The 21,498-nt window shown below is 39.0% G+C and overlaps 1 protein-coding gene and 1 pseudogene across 1 annotated transcript in view; one reads left to right on the top strand and one right to left on the bottom strand.

Moving 5' to 3' along the window:
• The window catches only part of INTS4 (integrator complex subunit 4), a 108,418-nt gene that overhangs the window by 21,083 nt on the left and 65,837 nt on the right, over window positions 1-21,498 (bottom strand). Inside the window, exons 13-18 of the mRNA XM_019954642.2 lie at window positions 17,785-17,900; window positions 13,847-13,980; window positions 12,481-12,638; window positions 6,015-6,108; window positions 3,215-3,295; window positions 753-883 (exon numbers count right to left, since the gene is read on the bottom strand). Coding sequence (XP_019810201.1) covers window positions 753-883; window positions 3,215-3,295; window positions 6,015-6,108; window positions 12,481-12,638; window positions 13,847-13,980; window positions 17,785-17,900 — 714 coding nt within the window. The remainder of the gene's footprint in view (window positions 1-752; window positions 884-3,214; window positions 3,296-6,014; window positions 6,109-12,480; window positions 12,639-13,846; window positions 13,981-17,784; window positions 17,901-21,498) is intronic.
• LOC109554295 (proteasome activator complex subunit 1 pseudogene) lies at window positions 15,254-16,033 on the top strand (annotated as a pseudogene).

Raw genomic sequence — 21,498 nt, 5'->3', positions numbered from 1 at the left:
TGAGACAGATGCTGTCATCATTCTCATTTTACAGGTAGGGAAACAAGGCTCAGAGAGGCTAAAAAAAAAAAAAGAAAAAAACCTGTCTATAATCAAACAAGGAGTAAGTAGAAAGGTCAAGATTTGAACAAAGTAGTCTCACAGCACCAGATAGTCTCAAAATTTGTCTTTACTGCCTAAGACAAAGCACTAGTCCCTTTAGAAGAGAAAACAAAATGGTTCAGGCGTGAAATTCTTAAAGAAATCTATCAGGGATCATATAGTACACTTTGTTGCCAGATGAAATCCTATATTCTGCTGTAGGAAATGGAGAGCCACTGAGGGGTTTTGCCAGGGATCTAATATGATATAAGAATGGAATTTGGAATATCTCAAGAAATAAAGAGCTTGCAATATCCCTTAGGTGAAAAGTAACACTGCAAGTGTTAGTCTCCAGTCGTGCCTGACTCTCTGTGACCCTACGGACTGTAGTCTACCAGATTCCTCTGTCCGTGAGATTTCCCAGGCAGGAATACTGGAGTGGGTTGCCATTTTCTTCTCCAGGGGATCTTCTCGACCCAGGGATCGAACCCAGGTCTCCTGCATTGCAGATGGAATCTTTACTGTCTGAGCCACCAGGGAAGCCCATCCCATAGGTAATCTTTCCTAAATATAATTTCATGCATCATTAACCTTGGTGAGATTTCTGAATGTATTTTTAGGTGTCCTTAAAAGGACTGGGCGACCCTTTTTTTGCCAACCACACATCTTACCCTCGAGCAGTCCGTGCTGTTACTATAAGTTGCAGGGCTTTGGCCTGCAGCCTCATGTGATGGATAATCACCACCTGCTTATTCTCCACGCCACTATACATGAACTCCATTTTGTAGGTTTCTTCCATGATCTATAAGGAAAACAGCAGCACAGAATTCTGAGTGAAACCAGATCTGACCAGAGTTTTTTTTTAAGGCCTAAGCTTTAATTCTGATCTGAGATTTTTAAGTGCCTATGTTTATGGAAATTGATATAATTTCAGAGAAATTAATATTCATGTTAACAGAAATTTTTAAGTCTTGTGAAAAGAGAATTACTTTGTCAATTAAAATAACAAAGTCATCTGGTAATATTATTCAGTTGATGACATAAAGATATGAAAGTTTACACACTTAGATAAAACTGTAAAGCACTGCTTGTAACTCTAAAGCAAATTCACTTCGCGTGGCAGCAAATGGATATATATAGAAACGTAATCTTCAAGAAAGGCCCTCAAGAGTTTAGTATCAGAAACCATTACCCAGCTGTTAGTCATCTAGTCTGCTCCATGAGCTGGGTCTGTCAGAGGGATTTTACGGAGGGAATCAGTGCAGAAAACAGTATCTGTGACCTCAGCTCAAGCCCAGTGCATCTTAAGCTCTTATTCTATTCTATCCAAGGCAGCGACTCCCTCTAATGATGTTTCTCTTTCCCTTCTGTGGTTTTTGAAGGCACTGAGTCGGAAAAATGACTCCAGGTTCTCCTACAACTGACAGTAAGGTATATTTCCTAATAACACAGTGCCTCAGTTTCCCTAACTATAAACGCAGAAGAAACAGCACCAACATAGTAAAATTTAAAGGATTAAATGGGGCGTGGAAGGTGCTTAACACAGTAACTATCACATGAAAGCGCAGTACTAGTCACTCAGTCGTGTCTGACTCTTTGTGACCCATGGACTGCAGCCCGCCAGCCTCCTCCGTCCACCCGATTCTCCAGGTAAGAATACTGGAGTGGGTTGCCATTTCCTTCTCCAGGGGATCTTCTTGATCCAAGAATCGAACCTAGGTTTCCCATCTTGCAGGCAGACTCTACATCTGAGCCACCAGGGAGCCCACCTGTCGCATGGAAATGGTAATTCCTTTCTCTCTTCCAGATTACTGCTTCCTGGTCCCATCCCTCCCAACATGGCCCATCTCCAGTCTGCAGTCATTAAGTTCTACTCCCCTACAAGCCACATGGTAGGTCTGAGAGGGGGACTAGATTAGAGATCAAGCAGAATAGTGGAAAGAAAACAGACTCTGGGTATCAGAGGATCTGAGGTCAAGTCTCTGATTTACTACCTATAGCTCTCTGACTATAACCTTGCTGAGTGCTGTTTCATCTGTAAAATGGACTCAATACTTACTCCTACCTAATGGGGTGTGTGTGTGTGTGCACACGCACGCCATGCAGCTTTCAGGATCTTAGTTCTCTGACCAGGGACTGAACCTGTGCCCCCTTTAGTGAAAGCACAGAGTCCTAACCATTGGACTGCCAGGGAAGTTCCACCGAATGAGATTATTAGGAGGATTAAGTAAAATAGACTTGAAATCATTTAGTGAACTATAATGTAACAGTCATAGTCACCATCATTATCTTCCAATTGGGTCATAGTTAGTCATATACAAACTTACCGTTAGGAAGGCATGACCCAGAAGAGCAAATGCCATTACCCAAAAATGAAGGGAAATTGCTCAAAACTAGGAAGAAAGACACTTAAGGCAAGTAAAATTAAATTCTACTTAATGAACTGAGGAGAAACATAAGGACCTTTAAATATTCAAGAGATGGTTAAAGAAATGAGAGAGATGGTACAGGCTGAAATTATAAACAACCTCGAAATGAGTTCAGCTACATTTTCAGATGACAGACTCATGATATTATTATTCAATTTTAGCATATCTGAAATTTGTTGTTGTTTAGTCACCAAATTGTGTCCAACTCTTTTGTAATCGCATGGATTACCAGGCTCCTATAGCCCACCAAGCTCCTCTGTCCATGTGATTGCCCACGCAAGAATACTGGAGTAGGTTGCCATTTCCTTCTCCAGGGGATCTTCCCTACCCAGGGATCAAACCCACATCGCCTTCATTGGCAGACAGATTCTTTACCACTGAGCCAACAGAGAAGTCCCCATTTCTGAAATACAAATTAATATTTTAGAACACAAAAGAAATCTTAGAAATCAGAGAGATTAAGTAACTTGCTCTTTATCACTTAGCAAATTAGAGGCAGACATGGGAACAGAACCAAAGCCCCCTGACTCGAAAGCCGGTGCTGTGTCCCCTAATTATGCTGCTCCTCGTATCACTATCTTCTGTCACAGGCTGGAAGTGGGGAGCCACAGCAGAGCCTTGTGAAGTCCTCTGACTCTAACTAACTTAGAGAACACAATTTCTGGACAAATACCTATCTGAGGAGAAGGTCTCAATAAGCTTACCTGTTTTGCTGCTGCTGAGGCCAAATCACTCTGCTTCAAATATAAAGGGGCGGCCACATTCCACAGCTTTTCCTGCAGGGCCTAACAAGTCAGCAGAGGATAGAACCAGAGGTCATAAAGACTGCATATCATTTAAGACTTTAGAGTTCATTTTACTTTGAAAATTTACTGTGATCAAGACCCCCTCTCAGTCTTACTCTTTTAAGCCAAAGTAGAGACCAATGATTTGGGCCAAATGCAATCCTCCCCCATTCAATTCGTGGCCCAAAGACCCCATGCCCCAGACCATAGCTTTGCAAGCAAAGTGCAGGAGACATGAAGGCCTTATCACAATGTCCAGGCAAGCTAGGCTTCTGAGGTCTGGGACCTCCTGATCTCAAAGCCCATGGACTACCCTGACAGCCCAGACCCTTCTTCCTTGACTTGATTCCTTTTTCTTTGCTCTATGCTCACTATCTGTGAATACCCCTATCACCTGACCAACATACTCAAATAAAAAATCAAGATTTCCTAGATTTCTCGCTAACTCTCCATATTCAAAACTATCACTTATAGCCACGAATTTTACCTTTCATCTCTCTCCTCTCCTATCCATCCATATGGCATCTCATCTAGACCTCTGCTATAGTCTCTTATTTTCACAGTCCTTCTTAATTATAGACACAATGACAGTTCAGAAAACCTAGACTTACACTGTCCAATAGAAATATAACATAAGCCATGGATGTGATTTTACATTTCCTAGTAGTTACATCTTTGAAATTAAAAAAAAAAGACAGAAAAATAACAATAACCAAAAAATGTAAAAAGAGACAGGTGAAATTAATTTATCAATACAATTTATTTAACCCAGTATATACACTATGCAATCAATAGTTTAAAAATTATTAACGAGATAGTTCACATTTTTTCATACTAAGTCTAAGAAATCCAGTGTGTATTTACACTTACAGCACATCTCAATATGAACATTTAAAGTGCTCAACAGTTACATGTACCTAGTGACTATCAGACAGCAGCAAGTCTGGAGTATTAACACAGAAATTTTTAAATTATACTACTAAATCACACTACCACTAACAGAGTTACTGTTTTCGAATATTTGCTTCCAATAATTTCTCATATACATGTTTTTTATGTAGTTGTAGTTGTAGAAATCAGAGTAATTTTGTATGCTTTTTGGGGTGTGTGTGCGCTAAGTCACCTCAGTCATGTCTGACTCTTTGAAATCCTATGGACTGTAGCCCACCAGGCTTCTCTGTCCATGGAATTTTCCAGGCAAGAATACTGAAGTGGGTTGCCATTTCCTCCTCCAGGGGATCTTCCTGACCTAGGGATCGAACCTGTGCCTCTTAGGACTCCAGCATTGGCAGGTGGGTTCTTTACCACTAGCGCCACCTGGGAAGCATTTGGGTATATAACATTATATCACATTTTGAAGTAATCTCTTCTCTTTTACTACTAAAGAAAAGTAGATTCTTTTCGAAGGCCTTTTGGTATTCCAATGCAGAAGATAGCAAGCCAAGGAAGAAGGAAGAAGACCAATGTTGACATGGCACTCACTATGTACCAGACAATAGACCATGGGTTTTCACATGCTGCTTGCTACCAATTCTTACCTGGGTAGAGTAATTATTAGCCTTGTTTTGTAGAAACTTATGCTTCCCTGGTGGCTCCAATGGTAAAGCGTCTGCCTGCAGTGCAGGAGACCTGGGTTTGATTCCTGGGTCGGGAAGATCCCCTGGAGAAGAAAATGGCAATCCACTCCAGCACTCTTGCCTGGAAAATCCCATGGACGGAGGAGCCTGGTAGGCTGCAGTCCATGGGGTCGCTAGGAGTTGGACACAACTGAGCGACTTCACTTTCACTTTCTATAGAAACTTGGAAAAGCCAAATAACTGTGCAAAGGGACATAAAGGAACTTTGGGGGATAATGGAAATGTTCTACATCTTAACTGTGCTAGTGGTTACAAAGATATATATATTTGAATGAATCTATCTAGCCAATTTAGGACTGTTTAAATCCCAACCTACTTTAGTGTACACATCCATTTTCACATGTATACATACACCTAATCACCCTAAAATCACATATCTTACAGTGGCTAATAATTTCTGACTCCTTCATTTATTCTGACTTTGGTCAAATATCACTAACAGCTTTGAAGACTAACAACACTTAGAACTAAAGCCAAGGTAAAGTTTTATCAAGTGAGAGGGCTCTCCAAAATCAGACGTTTGAATTAACAGCAGAACTCTGCTGCAGAAGCTGACAGCTGTTGAGCTAGTTTAACTGGTTTTCAACTCAGTAAACTGAAACAGCCTTTTGGTACTAACTTGCTACACACACACATACATATATATACATGTAATCTAACTACCTACTATGAAATGCCAGCAAGTTGGCCCTTTTAAGAGCAATGAAATCAACCTTTGACTGATTTGACTTTGACAAAATGAAATTAGCATTACAAAAATATATATGTTTATATAAGATCTTTGCTAATCAAATTATTTAAAAACAGTTAAAATCCTTGGGATTCTAATGCAACTGATTATCCAATCTGCTCCAATTATATAATGAAAGAATTCTCCCAAATTAAAAAATTAAAATTCCTATATAAGTTAACAATTCTTTAATTAGAGACAAATGTAATCATACTTCAGAGTACATAATTTCCCCATTGCTAAGCAGTTGCATAAGACCATATATTTTTCCACTTAAGGCCTCAAACACTGCTGAATCCATTAAAGCACATTCTTAGCATCATATTCAAGAACAAAATGGATTCAAACTAACCTTAATGAGAAGAAGTTGACACCTAAGATAGGTAGCAGAGAAGTCAGCTACTCCCGCCAATTCAGACTGAAGTTCTCCAAGCCTTTGCAGATCCCTGCCATAAATAAAACCCCAAGTCAAACAGAGAATAAGGATAATGACAACAATTAAAGATCATGTCAAAAGCATTTACCATTTTATACCTAGTAAATTGATTAAAAAAAATTTAAATGACAGAACCCAGTGCTGAAGTGGTTATAATGAAACTGGTTCACTTACATTTTGATAGCAGTTTAAGTTGATATAATTCTTCTGGAAAGTAAAACCAAAAGGCATACATATAATCAAATAATTTGATAAGTAGTTTTATCCTGAGAGATAGCAGGGAAATATTATCCTGAGAGATAGCAGGGAAATATTCAAAACAAATGAAATGTTTTATGCCCCACAATATTCACTGTTGTATGGACTATTACAGTAAAACACAGTAATTATTTAAATAGTTAATGGTAGAGGAATTATTAAATAAATTACTGTACATCCAGTCAATGGAATATAAGGTATATGATCTCAATTATATAAAAACTATACACACACACACACACACATGAAAAAGACAGCAAACTGTTTTCTGGATAGAGGAATTAGGGTGTTTTTATTGCCTTCTCCCAACTATGCTTTATTTTCCAAATGTTTTATACAATGGACAAGTATGTTTTATATCATCAGAAAAAAATTTTTTTAAGTATTGTAGTGGGCTCTATTGGCTGCCTACCTAATTCATGCTCTGCTGCTGCTGCTAAGTCGCTTCAGTCGTGTCCGACTCTGTGCGACCCCATAGACAGCAGCCCAAGAGGCTCCCCTATCCCTGGGATTTCCCAAGCAAGAACACTGGAGTGGGTTGCCATTTCCTCCTCCAATGCACGAAAGTGAAAAGTGAAAGTGAAGTCGCTCAGTTGTGTCCAACTCTTAGCAACCCCATGGACGGCAGCCTACCAGGCTTCTCAGTCCATGGGATTTTCCAGGCAAGAGTACTGGAGTGGGTTGCTATTGCCTTTTCCGAATTTATGCTCTACTTCTTCCTAATAATGTGAACCCTTCCTACTTCCTACTAAGTGAACCCTGATTTTGTTCAAGAGATGTCCCCAAACCTAGTTCTAGGTAGAGTACAACTGGGTTAAACCAATTGGTACATGTCATCTCCCTGGTTATGTGACCTTATCAGTCCTACTTGGAAGGAAAGGATTTATTATTTTTTTTCTGGCTGTGATGTGTGGCATGCAGCAATCTTAGTTCCTGACCAGGGATCAAACCTGTGCCTCCTGCAGTGGAAGAATGGAGCCCTAACCACTGGGATCCCCCCGGAAATTCCCTGGAAGGACTCTTATTTGAAACGTGAAGCACGTTTGATGGTGGTCTCCGAATCACTCATGCTCCCTCTTTCTCTCACTAAACTGAACAAGAATGTTTTATAGTCCTGATTACCAATGGCAGCCATACTGCAACTCTAAAAGAAAAAAGCCTTGGGATAAAGCAAATGTTGAGGACAAGAAAAATCCAAAGAGGCAGAGAGAAACTGGGTCCTTAATGATATAAATGAACTACTTAACCATACCATACTTAGAACTAACAATCCATCTCAAGAAAATTCATAGAAAGCTGCCTGTTTTCTTAAGGTCCATATCAAGATTTCATATAGTAATCGTAACTGTGGGAAACCTAAAGATTTGGCTAATAAGAGAAGTTAACTCTTTCAGAGCTGCCATAATATATCATGTTTCAGAGCAGCCTATACAAAACTGTCCACTGGACTAAGTCTCTCCCTCTTATCTTGGGCAACTTTCTGATAGCTAGTGCTGCCTCCTTGGTACCAAAAAGGAGATGCCCCGGAAAGGGGTGAAGAGAGAATTATTTCCAAAGTGACTGAATAAATTGGGGTCTGTGGCTTACACTATTGTCTCTGAGTTTTGGTGGTTTGAGCTGATCCTGGAGAGCCTGTTCATGTGTGGAAATCTATCACAATGAATGGCAAGACCCTGTACTAGCAAACCACACCTGTAAAATGCTATTTTGGTGGCCAGCTGGTCTCTCCCTTTTTGCACCACTAACATCTATCTTGCAAAAGATGGCTCTGAATCATTCTACTTTGGAACCATATCATCTACAGACAGATTCTGCCTTCTCTTACATTACAGAGAACACTGACCAGCTGACTATACATTAGCTGACCGTTCCCAAGTGTTAAGTCATTCTACCATCCTTGAACTGTAACGATTATTCTGAGTTGCACAAAATAAGATGCAACCCAACTAGCTACAGGAAATCTGAACTATTATACAAACAAAAATAGAAAATTTCTAGCCCTGCTCAAAACATTCTGTGTCCCAGTGTTTCCTCCCTATATCTTTCTATGCCCACAATCCTTAGGAAGCCTCAGTTCAGACATTCATTAGGAGACTACGGACTCGTTAATGAAAAAGGTACAAAAAGCACCGTCTATGTGTACTGTACTAGGTGTGACGGGTGTTTCCTTACTTGAGCACATTTAATCCTTACAACGTGAACTGCAATTACAGGCATACATCAGAAAATCCTGGGATCAGTTCCAAACCACCACAAATAAAGCAAACATCACAATAAAGTTAGGCATGCAAACTCTTTCCCCATACACATAAAAGTTATGTTTATACTACACCGGAGGTTACTAAGTGAACAATAGCACTGTGTCTAAGAAAACAGTAGAAGTACCTTAATTTAAAAACAATTTTTGTTAAAAAATGCTAACCATCATCAGAGACTTCAGCAAGCTATAATCTTTTTGCAATAGTTACATTAAAGATCACTGATCACAAATGACCATAACAAATATGATAATAATGAAAAAGTCTTAAATATTGTGAGAATTACCAGAATGTGAAGAGATACAAAATGAGCAAAAAATGCTAGAAAAATGACACTGACAGACTTGCTTGACACAAGCTGCTGTGGAGTTTCGCCCCCTCCCCCAGCCCATTTTTCTTGATGAATCTGGCTAAAGATTTATCGATTTTGTTTATTTTATCAAAGGGATAAAATAAAAAGCTTTTAGGAATTTCACTGGTGGTACAGTTGGTAAGAGTCTGCCTGTCAATGCAGGGGACCCAGATGGGTTCAATCCCTGGTCCAGGAAGATTCCACATGCTGCCGAGCAACTCAGCCCAGGGCCACAACCACTGAAACCCCTGTACCCAGCGCCCAGGCTCCACAACCAGAAAAGCCACTGCAATGAGAATCCTAGGCACTGCAACTAGAGAAGCCCTTGCTCTCTGCAAGTAGGGAAAGTCTGCGTGTAGCAATGCAGACCCAATGCAACCGAAAATAAAATAATAAAAAAAAGAACCAGCTTTTAATTCCATCAGCCTTTTCTATTGTTCTTTTAGTCTCTTATTTATTTCTGCTGTGATTTTATGACTTCTCTCCTACTAACTTTGGGTTTTGTTTGTCCTTCTTTCTATCGTTGCTTTAGGTGTAAACTTGGGTCATCTGAGATTTTTCTTGGTTCTTGAGTTAAGACTGTATCACTGTAAACTTCCCTCTAAGGACTGTTTTTGCTACATCCATTGGTTCTAGATTGTCAGGTTTTCATTTTCATTTTACTCCAGGTATTTTTTACCTTTCCTGTTTGATTTGAAACAAGTCTTTAGATTTTAAACCTCACTGTACTAGATCTTTCATATCATACACTGTTTATCCAGAAACAGAGCAGTGTGTTGACAGAAGGACTCTAACAACCTAGGCTCTAGTCTAGGCCTTTGCTGTTCCTTGCCTTTGACAGTTTCCTCCCTTCCTCACTTGACAAATTTATATTCATTCTTCTGGTCACTGCTTAAGCCATGAATGGAAGGGTTAAACCCCGCTTCCATCTTTTAGAAAACCCTGTACTTACTGTATCGTGTGGGAAGCACAATATTGCTTGCCTTATTTACCCAACCAGGCTGTAAGATCCCCTGTAACAGGGACTGTGTCTTGTTATGACTGTGTCCCTTTTTCCCAGCACAATGCTTGACATACGATGGGTGCTGAAAAACCATATAACTAATTAAGGAACCCAGGCTCCCTCACTCATTGTAAAAGTTGGATAATTCTCACATGATTGTTTTCAAATTCAATGAAACAATGTACATAATACACTTAGAAGGGTGCATACATAGTGGACACTTAATAGAAAATAGTTCTTGTTATAATCAAGGATAGCAGAGCCTTACAAAGGATCAAATCCATGAGACTGAAGATGAGGTATAAGCAGAAGAAAATGCCATCTATAAAAATCTTAGAAGTTTTCCTTCCTGGTTAAGCCATCATAACTAAAGTTTTCAACAAATACTTACTCAGCTCCTATAAAGCACCCAAAATACAGTAGTGAACACTAAGTAGTTATGTCAAGTTCTAAAAACAAACCAAAAATTCATCCCCCAGGACCATCACTGAACTATAGCAGTGAGGTGAAATCTTAGTTGGGTGACATGCCTGCTTAGATTACAATGAAGGACAATGTGTATGACAGTGAATTTTGTTTGTTTGATACTAGTACTAACAAGTAAATGGCCACAGTCTTAATCAGAGAAACTTCTGTATGAAATCTGGACTAAGTTCATTTTTCAACAACTATAGAAAATGTAAATTCTGCAGAACCCCAGGGGCCATTTGATCTATTCTTCACAGATATAAGAATCCCTTTCACTGCTGCATATCAGACGGCATCAGTTTGAGAGTCAAACAAAGCTAGATTTAAATCTCAGTTCTACTTCCTAACAAACTGCTTCATTTCCTCAAATTTCTACTTCTTTGTGAAATGGTTCACAACATCTAACTGCAATAATGTTTGTAAAACATAGTAGGTGATCAGTTAACTACTGTACCACCTGCTTTCCTTTCCAAATTTTTCACCATCCTGGCCACCTTTCTCAAGAATGCACTTAATGAAAAACAGTGCTCAGGACGGACCACAGCAGTAGAACGGTCATCTGACCAGCCCACAGCCCAGCAGCACTATCACTTCATAAAACCGAGATCATGACGGTGACTCAACCAAGGTGTTTACTGAAGTCAAACACCAGTGGTCTACCTAGTGGAGGGCCAGGGTGGATCTGAAAGGAATAGTGTATAGCATCTTTGTGTTTCTGTTGTATATGGGTGATTTGGAGATTTATCTTTTTTTCCCCTTTGGTTTTTTCCAAATATTGTTTAATAAAGTTTCATTAGCTTAAAAAAAAAAAGCCAGCATTGCAGCTAATGACCAAACTAGCTAACTTTCATGCATTCTGTACTTTCTTTTTTTTTTTTTGGTTTCATTCTGTACTTTCTTAATGCCAACTGGTTAGTAAAGTGTCAAGGATAAAACTTAAATGTTTATTTAGGTGTGGTTGAGTCGGAAGTAGAGCTTATTTTCCTAGGCTCAGTGCCAACAACTTCAGTAGCAGCCTCTAAATTTAATCACCTTAGTGAGGGAGCAGATGAGAAAGAAAATGTGATTGAGGCAGCACTTCAGGGTCAGCAAACTTTTTCCATAAAGGATCAGATAGTAAATACTTTAGGCTTTGCCATCCATAGTGTCTCCATGGTAACTACTCAGCTGGACCACTGCAGCAGGAAAGCAGCTGCTAAATGCTGTGTCTCAACCAAACCCTATTTACAGAGGCAGACAGATACTGCCTTTGCTAAAGGCAAACGGGATTCATTTCTTTTCAGATCATTCAGGACATTCCAACAGAGCCTGACAGTCTGCTGATTGTTATCAATATCCTTCCCTTCTTCCTCAGTAACAGAGTCACCATGCGCTAACTAAGCACTGGTCACTTGAAACAAAAACTACCTTGCCTAGCCCCTCACAGCTAGATATAGCTATGTGACTTAAGTTCCACTCAATGAGACACAAGGAACATTAGAATATGTAACTTTGTGGGAAATGTCTTTAAAGGGGGTGCTTGTAGAAATGATGCCCTTCTACTCTTTCCTATTTTCTCGAGGTTGGATTATAAAGGAGACAGTTAAAGTTTGGATCTTCAGGCAAAGGCCACTTGATGCCGAAGATGGAGAAACAAGAAAGAATGAGTCTAGGTTATCAGCCACCTCAGCTGTCTGCCTGTGAGAAAGAATTAACTTTTCCTCTTGTTTAAACCACTATTAGTTGCATTTTCTGTTACCCAAACTAATATATATATATATATATATATATATATATATATATATATATAAATAAAAGAAAAGCTGAAAACAGCTTCTTTGCTAACCATTTCTAGTTTAGTACTAATCATCAATCTAGTCATGAACACAAACCTTTTCTTTGTAATATGCTTAAACCATAATCTAATTCAAAATAAAAACATCATAAAATCATGTCAACAGAATCAGAAAAATCAACCTATAACCAACATTAGAAATCATAAGGGTCAAGCCAAGCATAACGACATTAACTCGGTCAAAGGAAAAGGATGATCAGTCACCTCACCTGATGGTAAACTCTAGCAGCTCCTGGGTTCCCTGAGGGTCAAGGTGCTGAAGACTGTATACCCTTTCAAGGCTCTGCTGCAGGAACTGATGGGAAGGATCCTCATGAGGTGTGATATTGGGAGAAAGACCTGATGACACTAGCTTTCTACCTGGTAACTAAGCAAACACAGTGGGGTTACAGCACCATCAAACTCTGTGGCTCGACTTTTGGTAAAACAAAGAAACCAGGGGAAAAAATGTGAGTCAAACAAAGAAAAGGAAAAAAGAGCTAGGTAACTCTGTAAATAATCTTTTTCTCCTTCCTCAGCTTAAGTGGGAGAAAGGGAAAGAGAGAAAAAATGAACATGCAGCCATGCCACAAGCTGCAAGCTGCAAGCTATAAGCTGCAAGGAGAAAAAGAAAAGAGAATGGTATAATGTTATTTTCTATCGTTAACTGAAATAAATGGGCTAACCACAGAAAGGAGACTAAAAATTAATGCCACATTTATTTTTAACCTTTATTGACTATTCACTTCATAAAAGACTGATGATTTATTCCCAAGTAAATTTTTGTATTAAAAAAATTTTATAGCATGCTATCAAAATGTTTTATATTATGATAATTAAGAATTATAATTCTTGTTCTTACTGCTAAAAGTGGTTACCTTTCAAGAAAGGGATGAGAAGTTTATAGTTTTTAGTTTAAATTTTCTAACTATGTACATATATTATTCTAAATTAAGTCATTTAGAGTTATTTAAGTAGGGATGAGTAAATTCAAATAAAGAGCTTAACAAAGTGCCCGCACAAAGCATTCAGTGTTTGCTATTATCATCAGTATGGTGATCAGTATATTATCAGTATGATTCATCAAAAATGTTTTCTTTCTATATCTCTTAAGTTTTTAAAATAACATTTTATTATTAAAAAATAAACTTATTGAGAATCATATCTATATATAATTATTAAAATGTAACAGGATCTAATCCTTGATTTAAAATATGCTGTTTCAGAAACTTCCCTGGCAGTTCAGTGGTTAAGATTCCATGCTTCCCAAGCAGGGGGTGTGGGTTCCATCTCTGGTCAGGGGTCTAAGATCCCACATACTGTATGACGTGGCCAAAAAATTTTAAAATAAATAAATAAAATAAGAAATATTCCAGGCTTCTTCTTGCCTAATATAACATAGTCAATAACCCAGGTACATTCAAAAAATGAATGTTCTTAAAAGGTAAAGGATTCAGAAGCAGGAGTACAAAATAAGAGTTACAGAGAATTAATGAATGTATTTTCAGAAAATATACAGTCTGCTTTCTGCTATTTACCACAAAGGACTAAAAATCAAACAAGCAAAAACACGGACAAAAGATGTTTTCAACATACTCTCAAGGCAGGAACAAGATGAGAAAGACTGTCTCGAAGGTAGGCATAGTGCCTGAAGGTGTGATCTGAGAACAATGCAGGCATCGTTGGACACGTTTTAGCAGCATTGAAAATAAGAACCAAAACTGCAATGTCTGAAAAACAGGTGCATTAAGGAAACTTGGAGGTATTAAAGGTTGAGCCTGGCCAGAATTTTGTGCCTGTACTTCTAAGCCCTCAGATTCCTGCTAAATGACTACAATTTTTCTAACAAACAAATGCAGATTCGAAGAGCTATATAAACCTCACACCAAATTTCCCCAATTACCCCTCCAATTACCAAAGAAAGGTTGTTCTATTTATTTATTTTTAGTTCTACCAGTTTATTGCTACCAACCCATCTCCCTGCACCCTCATGCACACATGCTCAGTCGTGTAACCCCATGGACTGCAGCCCGCCAGCCTCCCCTGTCCATGGACTTTTCCAGGCAAGAATACTGGAGTGGGTTGCCATTTCCTTCTCCAAGAAAGGTTGTTTTAAATTATGTCTGTTGATGAGAATACTAACAAATAGAAACTTTGGTACAATGCCTACTAAAGTATATACTGGCACAACCTCTTTGAATAATAACTTGATACAAGATTATAGGCTTCCTTGGTGGCTCAGTCGGTAAAAAATCTGCCTGCAATGCAGGAGACCCACCTGAGTACAAGAGACTCAAGTTCGAGCCCTGGGTCAGGAAGATCCCCTGTAGAAAGAAATGGCAACTCATTCCAGTATTCTTGCCTGGGAAATCCCATGGACAGAGGAGCCTGGTGGGCTACAGTCCATGGTGGACACAAATTAGCAACTAAACCACCACCCTAAGAATCTTATGAATGCTAATTCCTCATCTCAAAATCAAATAGACAATCATTTAAATAATAGCAAATAATCAGAAACAACCTAAATGTCCCAAACCAGAAGAACAATTATACAACTTCTGTTTAATCTACTTGATGAAGTATTACACAATCATTAAAAATTATATTTATTAGTTTAATATTGTATCAGAAGCATTTTATTATAACTGAAAAAATTAGGCTCCAAAATGTATAGGGGATATGATAGCAGCTATCTATCATCAAATGTTGTTTGATGAAATAAAATGTTAAAAAAAAAATAACAGCAAAACCCAAGCTCTTAAAAAGGGAGAAGGGGAGGTGGGGAAGCAGGAAGGCACCTCTTGGGCTCTAGGGGTCTAAGCTCAACCTGGTCACCACCTGGTTGCAGAGGGGCTGCCTCCCCACCTTTCTCTGGTCTGTCCCAGCCTCCTCTAGGACCTCCAGTCCCACTACCCAGGAAGGCCACGTGGGGAGTAACCACTGCTTTCACTTTCCCATACCCACTTCTCCATCCGTATGCAGCGCTAGGCCCCCACCCCAGCCATGGCCACGCTCAGGGTCCTGGGGGTCCTGCCTGAAGCCCAAGCCAAGGTGCATGTGTTCCATGAAGACCTGTGTAGTAAGACAGAGAACCTGCTCTGGAGCTATTTCCCCAAGAAGATTTCTGAGTTGGATGTTTTTTTTGTGGGGGATGCATTTTTAAAGGAGCTAGCTCTCAATGAAGCCAATCTGAAGGCCCTGGTAGGCATCCCAGTCTTGATCCAATCAAAGAGAAAGAAAAGGAGGAGGGGAAAAAATCAGCAAGAGAAGGAAGACAAGGATGAAAAGAAGACAGGGGAAGATGAAGACAAAGGTCCTCCATGATGTAGCCCAGTGAGCTGCAATGAGAAGACTGGGGTCCTCCTGCAGCATGTGCAGCCTGAGATCAAGGATGTCATTGAGAAGCTCAACCTGGTCACCACCTGGTTGCAGCTGCAGATACTTCAGATTCAGGATGGGACAATTTTGGAGTGGCTGTCCAGAAGGTATTTGAACTGATAACAGCCCTTCACACCAAACTGGAAGGCTTTCACACACAAATCTCCCAAGTACTTCTCTGAGTACGGTGATACCATGACCAAAGCAGCTAAGCAGCCCCACGTGGGTCTTATCGACAACTGGTGCAGGAGCTGGAAGAGGCAGAGTACCATCAGACAGGATATCTGGCTGATGGTCATGGAGATCCGCAATGCTTATACTGTATTATACATCATCATCCTGAAGAATTTCGAAAGCCCAAAAGCCCAAAATCCCAGGGAAGAAATGAAGGGAATGATCTATTGAGAGCTTCCCCTCATTCTGTGATGGGTCCAGCAGAGACCTCCTGACTTTTACAGGGGACTCCATACTTTCCCCATCTTCTGCATGTTGAGGTTGCTTCCTCACCTTGCTTCCCAGGCACAATAAATATAGTCATACCATTGCCAAAAAAATAAATAAATAAAAAGGGAGAAGGAAACACACCAAAATATTAACAATTACTTTAGCTAGTAAGACTCTGGCTATTAGACATGAAATTTTTTTTTCCACTTTAAAATTTTTTCTATGTGTATTAATTTTGCAACAGAGAGAAAATCAGAAATTAAAAATACAAGATAGGACTTCCCCGGTGGTCCAGTGGGTTAAGACTCTGAGCTCCCAATGCAGGGGGCATGGGTTTAATCCCTAGTTCAGGAACTAAGATCCCACATGCCTCTTAGAATGGCCAAAAATTGAAAAAAAAAAAAGGAGGAGAAGAAGAAATGTGGAGCTACTATATCAGGAGCAGACTGCTTACCTCCTGACTTCTTTTACATTGAGAGAAAAAAAAATAAACAAACCTGTAATTAATATTTAAGCTACATTTGAGGCAATCTATTATTCGAAGACAAACATACTAACATTATACTTTCAAAAATGTTTAGCTTTTTGTTTTTTTTAATGTGAAGGGGGCTTCAGATTTCCATGCATTTTAATATGTCCTGCATAATTTGTAGTAACACCTAGCCCACAAGTCTATCTCAGATGAGCTGAATTTCAAATAGCCATAGTACTGCACCTGTAGAGGTCAGGTCAGGGATATACCTTTCTTAGAGGTAAACACAGAGTCAGGCATTTGTTAGCACATCAATTACACAGATCTTTTAAAAAATTGTCCAAATGCCCTATGAAAACTTCAGGATGGGGAACACATGTATACCTGTGGTGGATTCATTTTGATATTTGGCAAAACTAATACAATTATGTAAAGTTTAAAAATTAAATAAAATTTAAAAAAAAGAAATAAAAAAAATAAATAAATAAAAAGTGTTTGAAACTAACACAAAAAAAAAAGAATTAAGAGAAAACAATGGTCATCCCCAACAGCCAGTTATTTGGCTGATTCACGTCTCTCAATAAATACCTCCTTAAACCCCACCAAAGGTGTGCTATAAAGCGAAAAGAAGCGTGGAAGAATACGGATGCATTGATGTAAATATATTCCCATTAGTAGAAAACAATCAGACTACATGCCATGCTGCCCAAAGCTATCACAACACCCTTAAGCTTGTATTAGAGCCACAGAATTCATGTACCCTACTTCAGCCCATCCTCTCCTTCAGGCTGCAGATCAAAAGAAACATGGAATAAGAAAGGGAAAAGTCCACAGCCTTTAAAACCAAATATGCCTGGCTCTGCATGCCAGATTTGCTGCATAAGCGTTATTTAACCTCTAGGGATCTCAGTTTCCTCATCTGTAAGCAGGGAATAATACCTCCTTCCAGGGTTGTTTGGAAGATCAGTGATAAAATATATGAAGTATTTAAACAGTATGTGGAATATACTAGGTATTCAATAAATGGCTAAAAAATTAGTAGTAGTATTCAATGGCAAAGGTGAATTACTGTGAATACAGAAACAAAAGCTGAGGAAAATAATTATCACTAGGTTTCCTCAACATACACTTTTAACTAAAAGAAACGAGAAAGAGAAAACAAAATCCAAAACCCTCAGACCACCAAAGCTACACTGCAGAAAAAGAGGCCAAAATTTCCTGCTAAGTCAGCAGAGGATACAAGCTGGATCATCCATGTCTGGTTCAGCTGTGTCAAAAAACGGGTGGGTGCTCAGCAGCTCAGGCACCAAGGGAAGCACCAGGGTTGGGTGCCGACTTCCCAGAAACTTCAAGCATCTGAAACAAACAGAATGAGAGCCCTCTTTAGTAAGTTAATAAATGCTTTAAAAAGCACCAGGAATTGGAATTAGAAAACATGAGTCAGAATTACAAATTCTCAACCATCTACTTTTGTGACTTCTGTGACTTCTGGTAAGTCATTCAATTATTCTGGAACTCAGTTAATTCATCTAAGAACTTGGTTATTATGGAGGTAAAAGAGTTGATATAGCAGATACTTCTCAAAGTTATTTAACTAATAACCATTTCCCCCAACTTCACTGCCAAGAGACCCTGATTTTACTCAGGCATCAGGTAAGTAGTAAAATATTCAATGAAGGTAGGCTCAGCCCTAGGGCTCAACCATAACTGGTCTTAACTCATCAGGGAAAAATGACTGAGGATGGTGATTATAGCTAAGAAATAAAAAGATGCTTGCTCCTTGGAAGTAAAAGCATGACAAATCTAGACATCACTTTGCTGACAATGGCCCATATAGTCAAAGCTGTGTTTTTTTTGGCTGTCGTGTACAGATGTGAGAGTTGGACCATAAAGAAGACTGAGAGCCAAAGAACTGATGCATTTGAATTGTGGTGCTGGAGAAGACTTTTGAGAGTTCCCTGGACTTCAAGGAGATCAAACTAGTCAATCCTAAAGGAAATAACCCTGAATATTCACTGGAAGGACTGATGTTGAAGCTCCAATACTTTGGCCACCTGATGGGAAGAGATGACTCCCTGGAAAAGACCCTGATGTTGGGAAAGACTGGAGGTAAAAGGAGAAGGGGGAGGCAGAGGATGAGATGGTTAGATAGTACCACCGACTCAAATGGACAAGAATTTGAGTAAACTCTGGGAGATAGTGAAGGACAGAGAAGCCTGGTATGCTGCCGTTCATGGGGTCGCAGAGTCGGACCCTACTTAGTGTCTGAACAACCACAACATCATGGCAATCCCAATCCCATTTTACAGTGACTAGTTTGCAAGTAGTCAAGTAACCTAGTTCTGGTCAATGGAACAGGAGATCAAGTCTGCTGGGGAATTTCTCAGGAATGTTTTCCTAACCAAATGGAAAAAAAAAAAAATTGCATGCAAATGAACATATCTATGAAACAGAAACAGATTACAGATATAGAGAACAGATTTGTAGTTGTCAAACAGGGAAATGGGTGGGGGAGGAAAGGATTGGAAGTTTGAGATTCAGTTCAGTTCAGTCGCTCAGTTGTGTCCAACTCTTTGCAACCACATGAATCACAGTACACCAGGCCTCTCTGTCCATCATCAACTCCTGGTGTTCACTCAAATTCACATCCATGGAGTCAGTGATGCCATCCAGCCATCTCATCCTCTGTCATCCCCTTCTACTCCTGCCCCCAATCCCTCCCAGCATCAGTCTTTTCCAATGAGTCAACTCTCCGCATGAGGTGGCCAAAGTACTAGAATTTCAGCTTTAGCATCATTCCTTCCAAAGAACACACAGGGCTGATCTCCTTCAGAATGGACTGGTTGGATCTCCTTGCAGTCCAAGGGACTCTCAAGAGTCTTCTCCAACACCACAGTTCAAAAGCATCAATTCTTCAGCACTCAGCTTTCTTCACAGTCCAACTCTCATATCCATACATGACCACAGGAAAAACCATAGCCTTGACTAGACGGACCTTTGTTGGCAAAGTAATGTCTCTGCTTTTGAATATGCTATCTAGGTCGGTCATAACTTTCCTTCCAAGGAGTAAGCGTCTTTTAATTTCATGGCTGCAATCACCATCTGCAGTGATTTTGGAGCCCCCAAAAAATAAAGTCTGACACTGTTTCCACTGTTTCCCCATCTATTTCCCATGAAGTGATGGGACCAGATGCCATGATCTTAGTTTTCTGAATGTTGAGCTTTAAGCCAACTTTTTCATTCTCCTCTTTCACTTTCATTAGCAAACAGAAACTATTATATATAGGATGGATAAACAAAGTTCTAACTGTATAGCACAGGCAACTATATTCAATATCCTGTGGTAAACCATAATGGAAAAGAATATGAAAAATTACACACAAATATACTTTGCTATCTACTAGAAAGTAACACAACATTGTAAAGCAACTATACTTCAATAAATTTTTTTAAGAAGAGAGAGAGAAAAAAAATGCATAGAGGGAATGTCCTTTTCTTTCTGTCTTAAGATCCTGTCTTATGAGACAGCCATGTTGCAACTATGAGAAGAAAGTCAAGAGAATTGCAAAAAAAATCAACCAGAGTATTTCTCATGTTAAGCTGTTGAATGACCAATCCTGAAGTCAACTCTCTGACTTTTTTGTTAAACAAAAACACTAGACAGTGAGTAAGCCTCTTTTAATCAGATTTTCTGTTACTTATAGACAAAAGCATTCTAACTGATTTCCTAGGTAAAATTCTAAAATCGGAAGAGACCTGATCTGAAACAGGAAACTTAATAACTATGTGGCCTTGAACAGATATATTTCTTACCTACAAATGGGATAAAAGGATTAAACAAAATAATGAATGAAAAGTACTTAGCAAGGTGTCTGCCATTATATAAGAAGAACTCAATTAACTATTAGTTTAGCTATTATTAACTGGCTATTAGTTAACTACTATGACTACATGAATGCCCTTTATAAGGCATAAAAAACTATATATGTGCTGGTATTTAGGCAGTTTTCTTATTTTTAATAAATTTCTAGTGTAGAAGGTGTGCTGAATTAAAAAGAAACATAGAACTTAATTTAATGCTCTCATTGAGTTTGTAATCTAACTGAGGCAAAGATGACTAACATTACAAGGTAATGAACTATTAAATGATAGTTGATACCATTTGCTTTCTACTTGTCAAAGGTAGAAGAGATCACCATGACCAAAGTTTCACAAAGGAGATGAGACTTCACCAAGGACTGGAAAGTAAGATCAGCAAAAGAGAGAAAACAAACCCCATGGACAAACTGAGAGGAGTATGGGGTATGAAAGGCATCACATTCAAAACACTTGATACTGTTAGGAAAGTATACTTTTCCCCAGTCTTGATTTCCTTCTGTGTGGAAAGAACTTAATTCACTAGTTTTCTGACCTCTCTCAGCCCTTTCACTCACTACAATGCCTCAGGGGACACTGTAGCCCCACATCCCAAATGACTGAGTGTTCCCTGAAGGCAATCAAGAAACACACAATGAATTGAGCTGAAAAAACATAAAGAAATGGCAAAACAGAAAACCAGATAATAGAAATGTTACCTAGAGCAAGATTTCCTGGTATTTTTAACCTTTAGTATATCTTGATTTGACCTGATTTGTCCCACAGTTTTTCTAGTTTTGGTAATAATTTTTTTAAATAAATCATATATTTCGAGTGGTCTCATCACATAAGTTTGTTGAAATATGTAGAGTACAACAAAGCACAGTTTATAGTAAATGTATGCAAGTAGCTCTTCAAACGAACAGTGTTAAGCCTGACTCTAAACTAGAGGTAATCAGGGGAATCATGATTTTCCACCTGAAGATCAAGTACTTACCCTCCCTCTAATCTTTACAGTGATGGAAATACACAAAGGAGTGACTAACATCATATACGAGGAAAAGGGAATCTACAGACTCATCTCTGTACCTCCAAAAGT

Source organism: Bos indicus, chromosome 29 (genome assembly GCF_029378745.1).
Source record: "Bos indicus isolate NIAB-ARS_2022 breed Sahiwal x Tharparkar chromosome 29, NIAB-ARS_B.indTharparkar_mat_pri_1.0, whole genome shotgun sequence".
In the NCBI taxonomy this organism is placed as follows: Eukaryota; Metazoa; Chordata; class Mammalia; order Artiodactyla; family Bovidae; genus Bos; species Bos indicus.
This window is presented reverse-complemented; position numbering and strand designations above follow the sequence as displayed.